We start from the raw sequence: 16,733 nt of genomic DNA, 5'->3' as shown, positions 1-16,733 counted from the left end.
GATCAGGTCTGCATTTGTTAAGGATAACAGAAGACTTCTGAGAGGAGAAAAGGTGGCTGGCTGGTCTGCTTTCCCCTCACCAGCAGCTTTACTGCATGACCTCCTTAAACCTTTCACTACCCCTGTCTCCTGGCTTAGGTTAAAACAATCATGCATTCCCTCCCCCGCTCCACCCAGCTGCTGGGTCTGTGGCTTTAGCACAAACTTATGATTTCCCAATTCAGGAGGACGAGGGTCCCGAAAGCCTCTGGTCCCCATGACTTACTTCCCTTTCCCAGTCACTGCAGCGGCTGCTCCAAATCTTGACTTTTCTCCTCAAGCTCTAAGTTCCACCCAAACCCTTGTTCTTGGCAGATGTCCTCGCTTCCAAGACACCAAAGATAAAGATTCTTCCACACACAGACTCCCTCCCTTCTCCTCCTCACCTCTGCGCTTAGCTGTGTTACCTTCTATGCGTTCCTCCCAGCTTCTTAGCTGTCTCCTAAAGCTACTCTGCTTACATTTGGGTTTATTTCAAGCCCCCGTGGAGACCTGCCATCAAAGGCATCAGTTCTCCACTCCCTTTAACCTCTTCTCCAATGGCACTGTCCTTTCAGCGCGGAAACGTGCTCATTACTTCCCTGCTTTAAGAGAAAAAAAACTACCCTTCTTTTAATCTTGCTTCCTTCACTCTAATCCATGATTCCTTCTCTCCTTCTCCTCAGCAGCAAATTTTTTGGGGTGAGGATAAGCTACCCTCACTGGTTCCCCTGCCATGTGTCTGCGGCATTCTAACCTCAGGGCAGCTGCTTCCGTGACAATGACCCAACTGGCTCTGCTCTCTCTGAGGTTAGCTGGTCATTTCCTACTTTCTCAATCCTACTGACTCTCACAGCATCTAATAATGATTACAACAAATGTTATAACGAACACAGCATCCACTGCAAATAGTTACAGTGAATTCTTACATAATACTTAGTACTATATGTGTAGACTGCTTGAATCCTCACCAGCGCCTCATAGGATAGGTACTATTAGTATTCCTGTTTCACAGACAAAGCACAGGGCATTTAAGAGCTGCCTGAGTTCACAGAGCTACTTAGAGGCACACTCAGGACCCAACTCAGGCAGTCCGGCTCTGCAGGCCCTGCTCTTAATCTCCACACTCCCCCGACGCTCTCTGAAGCACACTTCCTTCCTTCCAGCAGACAGGATCTGCTCTTCACCTCCCTCTGACCCTTCTGAGGGTTTTCTGTCTGCGCCCACTTCCCTATCCCTCCCGGTTCTGGTGCTTTTCTTGATGTTTACCCTTAGCCTTCTTCTTTCCTCACTCTGCCTGTGGTCTTTAAATGTTTGAGGCCCAGGATCTGACTGAAAATTAGCTGAAAACTGAAGATCACTAGAAGGTGCCTATGTGGACACGCAGTCACATTTGGCGTATAATTTCAGAGTATCCAAGTTGCTCTAAAGCCATTTAAGGGTCCCCAAAGTGGGCAGGGGCTTTGCACTGACCACCTCTGCTCCAGGCTCACTTGAGACTTACCTCCAATCTTTGCCTCCACCTAAGACACCGTCAATCACCCTTCTCTGATCCCTGTTTACACTATTTATCGGAAGGATCAGTGTTAGTTTTCATGGTCTGACATCTCCACTGGATGGTAAGCAACCTGAGGGCAGAGATCCCGTTTTATATCTCCAGCGCCAGCACAGTGCATAACACACGATGCATAACAGTGCAGAACAGACCACAAATCAAGCTTGGTTAATTGCCGTGCTTACTGAATTGATGCTGTCCTATTTGTTTCACCGTGGCACAGACTGAGTGTTATAACCAAATACATTAACTCGCTGAAGTTTAGAGGATGCAGAAAGCTCCCTAAGACTACAAGAGGAAGCACCACAAAAAGCATGCTGAGTCACATGCAGAGAGAACTGTAAGGAAGCAACAGGCTGATAGAACCACCAGGACCCACCCTGAGATGGGAAGGAGTATGAGCTGCTCAGCGGAAGGGCTAGGAGCTCAGCAGCCAGTCGCCAGGGCCCTGCTCCACACCCCCTCAGGCCAAGGACAGGGAACCGGAGGGACTGGCCTGGTAGATAAAACAAGAGGCTGTTCCCAGTTTCCCGATGGGATCTCTGAGAGCCGGGTGTGTCTGGCTGCCCTTCCACACGGAAGGGAAGGGCCCTCCTCTGCCTCAGCTCCTCTTTCCACAAGCTGACCTCAGGCCTGATTTGTGGTCGGAGAGCAGGGAGGCTGTGTCACCTGGGGTATAGCTGTGTCTACGCAGCTCTCGCAGATGCATGTGTTTATCATGATGGAGCCACTCACTTGTTCCTCCCTTCTGTCACCCACTCCTCCGCGACCCGGCAGCGCTCTGAGATGCTCAGGGACAGGCCTTCTCCTGTCGTGCCATTCACTGTTCCAAACAGAGAGTCAGTCAGCGGGACCAACCGATACCTTTCGTGCTTCCAGCACCAACGCTGGCAGTGCAGGGGCAGAAATCCCTGCTTGAGAGGAAGGGACACGGAGAAACACCAGAGGACAGAACCTGGGTGGGTGGGGTGATGCCATGTTTCCATTTCCACCTCAGACTCAGCCTTTTTTTCCATCCTCACCTTGTCAAAAGGAGTGGGAAGGTTAAGTATGACTTGTAATTTACAAATCTCATTGTTTTCAGGGACAGAGAGTATTTTAAATGGAGACAGAGGTAACTGCCCATGTTTCAGGCAAATCTCCGAGCACGCCAGGCAGTTCTATATTTGGGCTTGAATGGCAGGAAAACCAATACCGTTCAGTACTGGGATGTCAAGGTGGTCATAGGTGGCAGTTACTTATGAAGACAATGGTGTGTACTACAGATCTAAAACGACCTCTGTCTATAGACCTGGGTCCCTGGACTCTTTAATCAATAGAAATTGATAAGAGGCCAGATGAGAATTCAGGCAAGGCTTTACTGAGGTTCCTGATGCAGCATGAGGGAGGGAGAACAAGAAAGAGGTGTCCTTGCTCACTCCCCAAGGTGGCGAGCTGGTTCCTTAAAAGGGGCAACAACAGGGGCGGGCCTGTGGGTTGGGCAGGAGGCGTAGCTTAGGTGTTCTACCCACCCCCTCGGTGCTGCTGGGTGCAGGGATCATGCGCGGTACCCGGCATGCTCCCGGTACCTTAGAAGTGGCAGCTGGCTTGTGGCCTTTTTGAACCTTATTGTTCATAACTGCCCCCACTGCTCATGTGTGTAGTGATTTTTACTCCCTAATAGTTTCTTTGTAGTCTGTTGCTCGCAGAGACGTTTGTCCCGGTGTAAGCACTCCAGTAAAGGGTCCCAGGTCCCAGCCTATCTCAGGTGCACTACCAAATTATATAATCTCTTGATCATCTTTTAGGTCTAAAATCGATGAGACTAAAAGTCCACAAATTTTACATGGCTTAGCCAGGCTCAACCATAACCTGTGACACAGTAACACTGTGACCTCCTAGCTAGTAATCTGGTGACAGCTACTTTCTAAGGACTGAGCTAGAGATATGTAGAGATATGTATATCTCTAAAGATGACTTACCAAAGATATTCTTCACTCCCTGTTCTTCTACAAGATAATCCACATACCGACCAATGACTGAGAAGTTGATTTCTCTGAAAGACATAAAGAAAAAAAATTAGAAAAAAAATGTGTATTTATTCTTTTCTAGATTATTCAATTCATCCCCACAATTATAAACTGCTCTCTCGTGTTAATAGTTATTCAAATCCACCTAACCAGTCTGAAATTATTAGCCTGCTCTGAATAATGCTTGGGTTTTTTTCTTCCCTTGAGTCTGGTGGTTTCTCTACTCAGCCCTATGTGCCTCACTTATGTGAGAAAAGCACTATTAGTTATCCACAAAGGTTTTATGTTTAAACTTCATCACAAGTAATACTTAAAAAGTAATTATCTTTTGCCCTTTGGGGGCAGAGTGATGGTTGAGGGCATGGTTAAACAAGAACTTAACATTTTCCATGTGGTGAGAAGCAATCATTTCTTAGGCTTACAAAACAAGAAAATTCAAACTTAGTAATTTAAAAATTTTAGCACTTAATATTTGTCACAATAAATGAAGGCTTAAAGCTATTTATATGTGTTAGTATTAAACTGAAGGGGGATAATAGTTGAAAAGGAACTTTGTCATCACTTTGCCTTTCAAAGTGTTATCTGCGGAACAGCAGTATCAGCAACTGGGGGAATTTTTTGGAAATGAAGAGTCCCAGGCCGCACAGTTCTCCTGGTCAGAATCTGCACTGTAACAAGATATCCACGTGATCTGCATGCACTGTGCCCTTTGAAGAGTACTGACCTTGCAAAGATCTGATACTTAAAATCATATTGAGTTTAAAAATCTAGAAACTGACTCACAGATCAGATAAAGTGACCTGTTCTCAATCAAAATACAGGTGAGGGGACTTCCCTGGTGGCGCTGTGGTTAAGAACCCGCCTGCCAATGCAGGGGACACAGGTTCGATCCCTGGTCCAGGAAGATCCCACATGCCGCGAAGCCACTAAGTCCGTGTGCCACAACTACTGAGCCTGCGCTCTAGAGCCCGCGAGCCACAACTACTGAAGCCCGCGCGCCTACAGCCCATGCTCTACAAAAAGAGAAGCCACTGCAATGAGAAGCCCGTGCACCGCAACGAAGAGCAGCCCCTGCTCGCCGCACCTAGAGAAAGCCTGCATGCAGCAACGAAGGCTCAATGCAGCCAAAAATAAATAAATTTTTTAAAAAATTTATTAAAAAAAAATACAGGTGGGGAGGATGGAGGATGGAGAAGGAAAATACAAAGGAAAATGGCGGGGCAAGTGTGTTAAATGTTGCAGACTGCATGGTTGCCAAGAACACTCAGTACTAGTTGGCTAGTACTTTTGCATTTTAGTCAGCGGGGCCAGAGAATCCTAATGTAATTTTAACCTTATTAACATTCTTTTCATCTTTACTTATTGTATTCCTTAAAAAACAAAATGGAACCAAAATATCTGATGCATATAGAAAACAAAGACATCAAACTGTATATGTCAAAGGGAATAGGAACAATAGAGATAAAAACAAAGAATGGATAGGCAACCACTGCCCACAACACTCAAAAGACAACTAGTCCAAGCTGCCACTTTGGAAAAAGTAGGTTTTAATGTAGTTAAAAGGCCTGCAAGGGGAGCAAACTCTCTCCATAATGGCTCATGCCTGAAATATCATAACACTGCCCCTCTCTGTCCCACTTGCTCAAATGCTGAATCTTCGCTTATCAGTCTCACTGAGTAAGACCCCAAGATGGGGGAGTTAGCTGCCTAGACAATCCACCTCAGGACCTTCATTTAGGTCAGCTTGAGCCGCTCAACTTCTTGAAATCTCTCTGCCTCAGATATTTCTGACCACTTGGAACCACACCTTTACACCACACTAGCCCCTTGCTGCTTCCATCAGCTCTTCCCCGCTTGGAACAAGCCCTGAGATGCAGGAACGATTCGCTGGGGCTTTGTTTGTGTGACACTAACTTTGGTTTTGACCAGTGATGTCCATCTACTCATGCAAGGAACTTCCCAATCGCAGATTGGAAACTGGAAATAAAGCCTCTGGGCAATAGCTTGTGTTGGGGTCACAGATTCAAACGCAGTGGCTCCTGCACACTTTCACTGAAGTCTTGACACCTCCCCAGTCCCACCCTGGCCACATACTGAGACACTGAGAGCAGGCCTGGCCTCTTCAGCAAGGAGGAGCCTGCAGAGCTCCAGATGATTGAGGCCTGGTAGGCACCGTAGTCACTTTGATGTGCTTTCTTTTGGTTTAATCTAATGTTTTCTTATTTGGAAAGGGAAGCTAGAGAGCTTGTTTCCATTTAAAGAAGTCCTTAAGGAAGACATTTAGTCTTTTGGGGTGCATGTGTATATCCCCAAAGTGTACTCTAAACTCAGCAAGGACTACCAAGTGGCACTCTATCGGCCAGTCCAGCACAAGTGCTCAGCACTGCACCTGGCTTCAGTTAAAGGCTCAATCATTATTGCTGTTATTATTCCTCAGTGACAAATTCCTCACACCCTCAGCAAAGTTCATATCTCTATTATCATGAACATCACTTTGTAAACTGTTTATGCCCACCCTCCAGTCTGGAGCAAGAACTTCCTGAAGGTAAGAACTGTGCCTTTTATACCTTACAATCTCTCATCTGCACCTGGCACAGCACAGACACTCAACAAAGGCTAGTGAAGGAGCCGTGATGCAGGAATTTACAATGATGATGAAACACCCATAATCTCTGCTTTAAAAGCAGATTATCTCCACACTGGCAGGTTGTGTTTACATTTCACTACCATATTAACTGAGCAAAGAAAATAGCATATATAAATAACTAAAATATTGAGAAAAATAAGACAAAGGCTGTGACTGGTTAGAAAGTATAGAGGTTCAGCAGGGGACTGATAATTCCACTTAGGGAGGCTGGGAAGGAGACTTCAAGGACAAGGTGGATCTGGAATAAATAGGGTGAAATCCTATGATCCTCTTTCCCTCTGACTGTATTGAGAGCTGCTATTTGTCTGGCCCTACTCTGGTGTCCTCCTTCTAGAGAGCTGGCCACACCCTCAGGCAGATCTAGGCCAGCATGTGAACCCTCCAGCTCCTTCTCCTTCCTCAGAGAACTCCACGCTATTTTATGGCGTCAGTGTAGCAGTGCTTTTGTCTACACTCACTCTCTCTCCCCCACTCCTTTAGGCCTTGCTGGATGACAGCTACGATAATTCCACTCAGGTTAGGGGTGCTAATGGGTGATACATCGTCTATTCCTTCAAGAAAGCAGTTTGCTTTTTCTTATAAAATGTCCCTAGCCTATAGGAGTGGCACTAATGGTGGAATTCTGGGGCAGTGGCAGAGCCCCCCACAATGTCCTTGGACTTATGGTCTTTTGGAACTACCAAATCTCCTTACAGAGATCAGAGGTTGAAAAGGGATGGCTCCTAAATGTGTTTTGTTTGACTTTCACAACGTTAACATTTCTTTTCATGTTAAAAAAAAAAAACACCTTTGTTTGAAAAGCCAGACAAGGGAAATGCAAATCAAAACCACAATGAGATATCACCTCACACCTGTCAGAATGGCTATCATCAATAAGAACATAAGTGTTGGCAAGGACGTGGAGAAAAAGGAACCCTTGTACACTGTTGGTGGGAATGTAAATTCGTGCATCCACTATGGAAAACAGTATGGGGTTTCTCAAAAAAACTAAAAATAGAACTACCATATGACCTAGCAATTCCACTCCTGGGTATATACCTGAAAAAGACAAAAACACTAATTTGAAAAGATGCATGCACCCTAATGTTCATAGCAGCATTATTTACAATTGCCAAGATACGGAAGCAAGCTGTGTCCGTTAACAGATGAATGGATAAAGAAGATGTGATATATATACAATGGAATACCACTCAGCCATAAAAAAGAACGAAATGTTGCCATTTGCAGCAACACAGATGGACTTGGAGGGCATTACGCTAAGTGAAATAAGTCAGGCAGAGAAAGACAAATACTGTATGATAGCACTTACATGTGGAATCTAAAAAATATAACAAACTAGTGAATATAACCAAAAAAAAAGAATACTCGCAGATACAGAAAACAAACTAGTGGTTACCGGTTGGAAGAGGGAAGGGGAGAGGGGCAATTTAGGGTTAGGGGGTTAAGAGGTACAAACTATTAGGTATAAAATAAGCTATAAGGATACATTGTACAAGGGGAATATAGCCAATATTTTATAATAACTATAAATGGAGTATAACCTTTAAAAACTGTGAATCACTATGTTGTACACCTGTAACTTAGATAATAAAAAAAAGAAAACCCGATGATCTAACAAGGCCAGGCCCCCATTTCCATACAGCACCAACTGGCTGGGAAGAGTAGTGGCTGTCTGCTTTGGAGGCACAGAAGCCCCCCGGGTCACCTCAGGGATTTCAGATACCTGCCTGACTGCAGGTGCGAGGTTTGCAGCCCTTGACAGAAGATGCTCAGGGCTCCAGTCACAAATGGGCCCAGGGGAATCACCCAGAGGTGTTACCATATTTGTCACAAAGGCACCCTAAACAGCAGGGCTAGGGTGGTAAGAGGATGCTAATTCTCTCTGGGGACTTTGCTCCCTTCCCTATTTTCCCACCCTACGCTACCTCCCTAGGGTGCCTGGGTTTATGTTCATTCTTGCTGGCACTGAACCAGTTATTGGGCAGTCACCACAGAGAGTGGAAAGAATGAGATTGGGTAATTATTCTCCCCACTGGCTGGCCGTTTGGGCCTTGTTGCTCCTGGAAGGTGAGAGATGGCATAGGCCAGTTCACTTGGAAAGGCTCCACTGGCTTTCCACTGCCTCATCTCTTCCTTCGTGAGCGCTACAAACACCTCTTAGCACCTGTGGGGAGAGTGGCCCAGAACCAAACTCCATGCTTGCTGTAGACATTCTCATACTTTTTGTTTCGTAAACGTGAACAGATTTTTAACGCTTCAGTTTTGTTTTTTGTTGTTGTTCTTCTTCTTTGGCCATGCCCCATGGCATGTGGGATCTTAGTTCCCCCACCAGGGATTGAACCTGCGCCCCCTGCCTTGGAAGCGCAAAGTCTTAACTACGGGCCCATCAGGGAAGTCTTAACTACGGGACCATCATACTTAACTCCAATGTAATGTCTTAATTTCAGTTTTCATTGGTTCAGATTCTTTGTCTTAGGACCACGATTTTTTAAAAATATAAGTACTTATCTTTTTTCATATTACAGAAGCTATATATTTTAGAAAGTACACACAATAAAAGAGAAAAAAAAAAAAACCACTCAGGATCTCCCTAGAGATTATGACTCTCATTAGTTTGATATTTTTCTATTCACAAATACACAATATAGTATTTTCTTAAATAAATGTAGTCATATTGTACATAGTACTGTAATATTGTTTTCACTTAGCATTCCAAATTGGATATTTTCCCACATTCTCAGATATTGCTACTATACTGGCTGCACAGCATTTCATTGTATGGAAGAACATAATTAATTTAGCTAAGCCTCTATTCTTGGACATTTAGTTTACTTCCAAACTATGTAAGAGGGGGGAACGTTTATCAAATGATTTTTGCCACAAATCGAGGCCTAGAGCAGGTGAATTGTGAAACTGCATGTAGATTATATCTCTTAGCGTACATGGATAATAGAATTTTTCTGAAGCAGCTTTTCAGAGAAAGATCCCTACTGCTGTACATTTCTTCTCCCGGTGCATCACACACGGTGAAAGACTTTCACTTTATTTGAGAACACGCATCAACAGGCCAGGTTCTTTTCATAACTGGCATGAGCTGGCATGCATATCAGAAAATCTGATGTTCTATCTCTTTGGCTATTATATGTATAGTTCACCATTCAAAATCAGATGGAAGTTATGTGTCCTTTCTGGCAAAATAACTACTTGGTTACTTCAAAATTCCTTTGGCAGAGAAGCATGCAGGGACAATACCTACCCCACCTTGCCAGAGGTAGAAAACATCCTGTTCTGGAAATCTGGGTCATTTAGTCTCCCAGAATAGTTCCAAAGACAATAATCTATACAACTCCGCATCCAGCAGGCCAGGCCCTTTCTGAGTGGTTGGGTAACAGGTCTGTTGTTACTAGAGGGTGTTGTGAAGATTCCCATGGTGAAGTCAAGGGCATTTGAGGGAGAAAACACAACTTTTTTCTAGACATTTTGGCCAATCTGAAATGGACTTTCTGTTCTAACGACTGTGAATGTACCCAAAGGAAAGTGATTTCTTGAAACAACTAAGGAAAGCAAGTCTTTCACTCTAGTGTAGAGAAAGATGTGAGTTGGGATGGGATAGACCTTCCTTTCCAGCTATGTGTTAATCTTTAGGATCTTGGTTTCATCAACTGCAAAAGTAGAGATAACAGCTCTCTCTCACTGAGTTGCTGTCAAGATTTAAGTGGAATATGTCCATTAAAATGCCCAGCATGAAGACTGACACATAATCTTTAGCCAATCAGTATTAGCTTCCTTTCCCCATGAAATAACAAAATTTTTCACTCATGAAATAACCAAATTTACCACACACCGTGCTAGATGCTGAAGATACAAAGATAAATAAGATACGTGCTCAGTCCCTGTGGATGGTCTGGTACCCAATAAATACCTGCATAAGGTTAAGCAGCTCATAGCCTGTTGGGAGAGACAGGCATGTAACAAACAGTTATTGTAATAACTCTCATAAATAATTGTGATGTAATGTGAAAAGGTAGGCACAGGATACTATGGGACCACAGAGGAAGGACTCTATAATGCTTTCTATGGAAAATGGGGAAGAATCACCAGAGGGTGGTTTTGACGGATGAATAGATGTATTCAATTGGAGCAGAGAATGGAGAGGGTGACGGTAGAAAAAGGCAGAGGAAACAATGTGTAAAGGCACAGAGGGAAGAAAGGGGATGAGGTGTTTGGGGAAACAGAAACGTGGCAGGAGATGTAGACTGTAAAGGACTTCCTATGTCAGCCCAGGCTCCTGGGCTTTAACCTTCAGACCAGTTCATCCCAGACTTTTATGTGCTAAAGAATCATCCAGGGACACCGTTAAAATGCAGGTTCTGGTTCAGTGGTATGTAGCAGTTCCTGAGTTTCTGCATTTCTAGCAAGTTCCTACGTGATGCTGGAGCTAATGGTCCATGGTCTGTACGAGTAGCAAGGCTTAGACAAAAGGGAATTCAGACTCTTAAAGAGTAAATCTAACAAATGATTAGGTTTATTTATGAGGACTGGACTACAGTGTGGAGGATAGATTGGAGTTGCAGGTACTCAGGCATTCTTACTTAATGGAGATCACCACAATATCCCTAATAATATTTACCATCAGAGGACTTCAGACTCTTAGCATTTGAATGGGCCTTAGAGATAATGTGGTTGAACTCTGTCTCTTCATAAAAAATGAGAGAAATTTACAAGTTGACAAGAGCTCCCCAGGGTCAGACAGCTAGTGGTATCAAAGCTGGGGGTCAAGAACCCAGACACTCTAACTAAAATCTTTTTAACCATGTTTTTGCTGACAACTTTCCCACTCTAGGACATCAACTTATATTCAGAGTTGAATCATTAGAATTATGAAGAAAAAATGTTCAGCCATTCTGAATTACGGAGGCCATGGTTTACTCTAAGAGCCAGGTTAGGAAAACTCCTATGATGGCTGGTCCCCAGGCAGAATTTCCAGGTGTTAGATTCCATGTGGCTCTTCTTTCTGTCCTGTCTCTTAGAAACATGTCAGAAATGCAGATTCCCTTGTGGGCAAGTGGGCTAATGGCTACCTGCTATTGGTGGGTGCTGCAAACCTGCTTCATACCTATAGGAATGTTTGGATGGAGCAGAAAGATGGAGAGAAAAGGGAACTAACAAAACTTACATGTCTACTATGTGCCATGTACTGACACACATTTTGATTTAATTTAAATTCTTACAAGGCCCTTATTAAAAAAAATGCATTTTTATTTTTATTTCACACCTTAGGAAAGTGAGGGTCCTAGAAGAGAAGAGAATTCATGAAGAAAGAGGAAATTGTGTAATGGAGGCAACAGGGCCAGAGGTATTTGGCAAACAGAGAAGGATCCGGAAAAGCAGAGTCATTTTAGTTATATCTAATACGTGTGGGTCCTGGTGTCCCAGAAAAATGGCAGGATAGAGAAAGCACAGTGACACTCCGCAGGTCCCAGATGAACAAACAAGACTTAGAAGAAGCCACTTCTAGGCTAAGAGGGGTCTGATTAAAACGGTTAAAGTAGCATCAATCAGATGTAGTGTTTTGAGCTTGCAAACAGGATCTTACTCCATAACAGGAAGTAAATCCTGTCTGCTCATACAATCACATGCCTTCTGTTTTATCTGCCCAACAAGTGGCTGACACATTGAGGAGGAGCTGACTTTAGTCTTTCTCAGGGCTTGTGGAAATGGAGAAGCAACAGAAAAAAAAAAATGCTATTAACCACTGAATGATTTACATGCCATCTCAGCAAGAATTTTATTTAGACCGAGTAAAGACGTGATTTTTCAAGAATCTTAGAAGCCAGAAGTCTTGAACTCCAATGATCTCAAGGAAAACTGTGATATGGTCAACTTTGAATGAGAATGGTAAAAGTCATAAGAAATTTCATCTACTTTAAAGGGGTAGGGTTAAGGTTTACAAAATTCAGTAACAGAAGACCAAAAATGTAAAAGCCTTAAAGATACCTTAAATACCTCATCTTCTGTTTACTTCTTACGCCACAATAGCAATTCAAACTTACTGACCTAAGCACATACTGCCCCCGTGCTAAACACTACTATATGGATCATCCCATTTTAATACTCACAACTCCATGATGTAGGTATGACTACATTTAAGTTTTATAGAGGAAGAAAGGAGAAGCTTGAAGAAGCCAGAATTCTGACTGTTTTGGCAAACTGACTCCTCTAACAGGTTAAAACACTTAGATCCAGATGCTGGATGAATCCCCAACTTATTAATGGCAATGTCCAGGGGGTAGTTATATATTGCTCATGGACGCCCGGGGCACATGACCACTAACTGCTAGTACCAGCAAAGGGACCGCCATAATATTCACTGGAAAATGCTTGCTTGGGTAACAATTTCTCAGCAATCATCTGCTGTTACCGCCCTCTTGCAAGCTCCCAAACATTTAACCAATGTTGAAATGTGACTGTAGGACATGCCTAAGGGGGCCGTCTGGCAGCTACCTTCCCCACTTTCCTCACGGTAGGACAATTTCATCACGTCCACGGACAGTCTAGAGACAGGATCTAGAGGCCAGAACTTGATATCAAATCCTGCTAAAATGAGATTCTCCTCACCCAACTCCACTGGCCTTATTCGGGAAGGCCAGGGCTCTGCTGAAATGCAAGAATTTGCTTTGTGGGGCTACAGACACTGGGAGGAAGGCAAGCTGCCGTATCTTACCTCGTCTCCTTCTGCACTGTTTGTGATATAGAGACCTCTTGTCTGACTTGGGGTCAGAGACAGTGCAGGGGCAGAAGCTGCAGAGTCTAATCGACCGCTGCTATAGAGACCTTCTGACCATTGGGGTGGAGGGAGATCCCTTTAGTCCCAAACCATAGTTACCCATGCTCAGTCATTGGCGTGATGGTCGCAGCAACAAGACCTTGAAGTTTCTTCTTCGGGGAGGCCATTGAGCTGCTGAAAAAGTCTGGAAAACATACAGCGTAATTCCTCTCCTTCTTCTAGGAATGTCAATTAATGATAAAACTCCGGGGCAAAGTCTGTTCCCACAAAGTTTCGAACTGTGAAAAATGCTTACAAGTATACAAACACACAGAGCAAATGAGAAGAATGTAAAATGTGACAGCTTCATTTTATAGAGAAGGAAACTATATTTTAAAGACAGGAGATTTGGAGACAAGAAGAGAGCAATGTTCTGGGAAAATACCATTGGAAAGGCCTCCTGTTTTATCTATATGGATGACTGAGGCAACCTGAAACCTCAGAGAGCAGGGGTGAATAACAGCAGAAGAAAGAATATGAACCTAACTCAGCGAGGTCGAATATATACAAAATTACTTATTGCTCAAGTTGAAATATGGTCAGGAGAAAAGAGACATTCTTATCTCTTTCTATACCTTCATACTGTTAAGCAAGAATCTCCCCTAAAATCAGTACTTAAGTCTTAAGGCTTCAGTGTGATCTACAAGACTATCTGCAGATTTACCTAACTATCCTTTCATATGCTGGTTTTGACCAGTTTTTCCCTGTTTTTTCCTAGCTCTAGTAAATCGCATCACAAACATTTATTCACCTCTCTCCCACTAGACCAAGCTCCCCCAGGACAGGAAACAGATTTCATTTGCCTTTGTTTCCTCTGCACGGAGTGGTTTGCTGGAAATCTCATGTTCAATTAAAAAGTGATGAATATATGGGTGATTGAATGAGGTGTTCAGATTGTAGCTTGATGACGACTTCCACAGATGGGGAGATCGCTTCTGAGACAGTGAACCTGGCAACACTCATTTGAGGCAAAAGCATCCCTCACCACCTGGCAGAGAGTGTACCTGTCCACAACCAGCGTAAAAAAAAGCCAAGAAGTTGCCCACAACAGGCAATGAGAGGCAACAGAGCATCCTGGTTAATAGCCTGCATTCCATAGGTAGACTGCCTGGTTCAACCCACAGCTCTGCCACTTAACTAGTTATAGAAGAATTGTTGTTTTTTGAGCTGTAGGACATGAAAATTCGAAGCCACAAATGCAAAGTCTAACAATTGAAGAAGAAAATAAAATATAATCAGACAGTATTTGGTGACAATTGTACAAAAGATGTTTGGCTTAGAGAAAATACAAGAGAGGGTATATTATAGTTCTGAGGTCCCTGGCACATTTAAAAACACAAATGCCCACTAGCAACTTACATCTTACCCACATAATGTAATAATTATGAACTATCTCATTTTGTTTGTTCTTTATAACTGTTAATCTCATCTCCCCAAATAGGAGTATAAACTTCCAGAGTAGAGATCATTCCTTCTACTTTTTCTGTATCTCCCAAGAGTCCTGGCTCAGGTGAGCCCTTGAAGCTAGAAACAGGGCAGAACAAGGACAAAAACATGAAAGGGTACAGTGTGGCAAAACTTATTGCTTTTGTGAAAGGCCAACGATGATACCTCCCCTTATAAACAGATACATCCCTGGTGAGGCTTGCTCCTGAAATTAAGCCCAAACCCTTCAAGTAGCTTTGCTCTGTACTGAAGGGCAATAAAAGGGAACCTTAACAGATATATAGGATACTAGGGTTTCTCTGACTTTTCCTAGTTTGAAGATGAGACTAACTCCTGTTGGAAGTTTTGGAAGAGAAATGTAATCACCTGGCCCATGGGGAAAATGCAAGGCCAATAACACAGGCCCAGTCTACCCCAGAGGAAGGTCTGAGCATCAAATGAGGTTGATGTTGTGCCCGCTGCGCATCTTCCCTTGGCCTTCCTGCATGCACCTCAACTCGAGAGCCCAAAGCGAACCTGCCACCTGGTCTTCTAAACAATTTCTTCCTTTTCTCCTTACAGTAGAGGGGTTAGAGCACCAGCTCTGCAGACAGACTTCCTGGGCCTATATCCTGGCTCCATCACTTACCAGCTGGGTGACTTTGGGACTGTTATTTAACCTCTCTGTGCTTCAGTTTCCCCTTCTGTAAATGGGGATAACAAGCATCATATTTCACAGGGTTGTTGAGAGAATTAAAGTACTTAATTCTTGTAGAATGATTAGTAGCAGTGCCAGGCACATAGTAAGTACAGGTTCAGTCCCCTCCATGAAGTCTTGTCTGCTGACCACAGGACATTAGCAAGTAGCATTCCTTTATCAGCACACTCTTTCCTGTCATCTCAGCTCCACTGGTACCCCCCTCCCCAACCCTGGCTACTCTTTTCTATTCAGAGTCTAAGTCATTTCAGTTCCAACTGTTATCTTCTTTCCCTGCAATCCTTCTCTCCTGCCTTACTGCCCCTCTCCTAACTTACCCTTTGTTACCTCTTATCTAGACCATTGGGCACAACTCCATGTCCAAGGGGCCCGTAGGGACTCAAGAAAGTTCAAGTGATAAGAGTCCAGAGAGCTAGGTTCCACATTAAAAGTCTCCTAAATTGAAAAGTACTAGGCTGTACACCCTAGATTTCCATATTCTTGTGCTTTTGGCTGCATTTCTTTCATATTTAGAGCAGTTACAAGGATATTCTTAGGATGGTCAAAAGCTTGGACTGGCAGATAGATAGATAGATATAGATATCCATATATCTCAAATTAAGTGCACTTAAATACAGTTTGATTGGTTAAAGCTATGGGGCCTGGGAGTCACTGTCCTAATCTCAACTCTCTGCTTCAAAATAGTCAGGCTGCCAGAGTAACCGCCCAGTAGCTCAGACATTTCTGATCTTGCTTTTGCCCTGCCGGAAAAAGGCCAGTTAACTTCTTCCTGGCTTCCACAGGACAAATACCAAATTCCATGGTCTGGGTCTCCATACAGATGTCTTCACACCTGAAGTGCACTAGCCCAGTTGGTCTCCACTGCTACCTACCTTGTGCTGGCTTGTCCGGCTCTCCCACCCGGAATGGCAACATCTCCCACTTCAGCTCCTTCAGTATAACCAACTTTCACAACTCACCTTAAAAACTAGAGAACATTCTCTGAGGCCCTAAATGAAAATAACTTCTTACTCTTCAGAATTCCCTCAAACATTTGCTTTTCATTAAAAACTTTACATAAGAGATATTAGCAAGGTAGTTTTGGCTCGTCCGTCTAGAGTGTAAGCCATCAGGGGGCAAGAACAGCTTCAAAAATCTGTCTTTGCACAGAGCAATACACCAAGTAAACGAGCAAAGACTGCTGGCTTTGTAAACTGTGAAACTGCTACAGGAAGAGATGGGGTAAAAAATCACAACAACCGTAACTGAGAATGGTCCAGATTTTGTAAATTCGAGTTTTAAATAAAAACTGGGTAATGTTATGCTTTCAAATTCGTCATAGTTTGTATCAAAAACAAATAGAGGGCTTCCCTGGTGGCGCAGTGGTTGAGAGTCCGCCTGCCGATGCAGGTGACACGGGTTCTTGCGCAGGTCCGGGAAGATCCCACATGCCCCGGAGCGGCTGGGCCCGTGAGCCATGGCCGCTGGGCCTGCGCGCGCGTCCAGAGCCTGTGCTCCGCAACGGGAAAGGCCGCAACAGTGAGAGGCCCGCGTAC

The 16,733-nt window shown here is 43.8% G+C and overlaps 1 protein-coding gene across 4 annotated transcripts in view; it reads right to left on the bottom strand.

The window, feature by feature from the left end:
• Nucleotides 1–16,733, bottom strand: part of NPL (N-acetylneuraminate pyruvate lyase) — a 37,377-nt gene that overhangs the window by 19,839 nt on the left and 805 nt on the right. For 3 of the 4 annotated variants that reach the window (XM_067728860.1, XM_067728862.1, XM_067728863.1), the window contains exons 2-5: nucleotides 16,071–16,165; nucleotides 13,116–13,200; nucleotides 3,535–3,608; nucleotides 2,309–2,396 (exon numbers count right to left, since the gene is read on the bottom strand). In XM_067728860.1, coding sequence (XP_067584961.1) covers nucleotides 2,309–2,396; nucleotides 3,535–3,608; nucleotides 13,116–13,200; nucleotides 16,071–16,113 — 290 coding nt within the window. In that variant the 5' untranslated portion in view covers nucleotides 16,114–16,165. The remainder of the gene's footprint in view (nucleotides 1–2,308; nucleotides 2,397–3,534; nucleotides 3,609–13,115; nucleotides 13,201–16,070; nucleotides 16,166–16,733) is intronic. The other variant, XM_067728861.1, reaches the window with a different exon arrangement.

Source organism: Pseudorca crassidens, chromosome 2, assembly GCF_039906515.1.
Source record: "Pseudorca crassidens isolate mPseCra1 chromosome 2, mPseCra1.hap1, whole genome shotgun sequence".
In the NCBI taxonomy this organism is placed as follows: Eukaryota; Metazoa; Chordata; class Mammalia; order Artiodactyla; family Delphinidae; genus Pseudorca; species Pseudorca crassidens.
The sequence above is the reverse complement of the archived record's forward strand: the minus strand, read 5'-3'. Positions and strand labels throughout refer to the sequence as shown.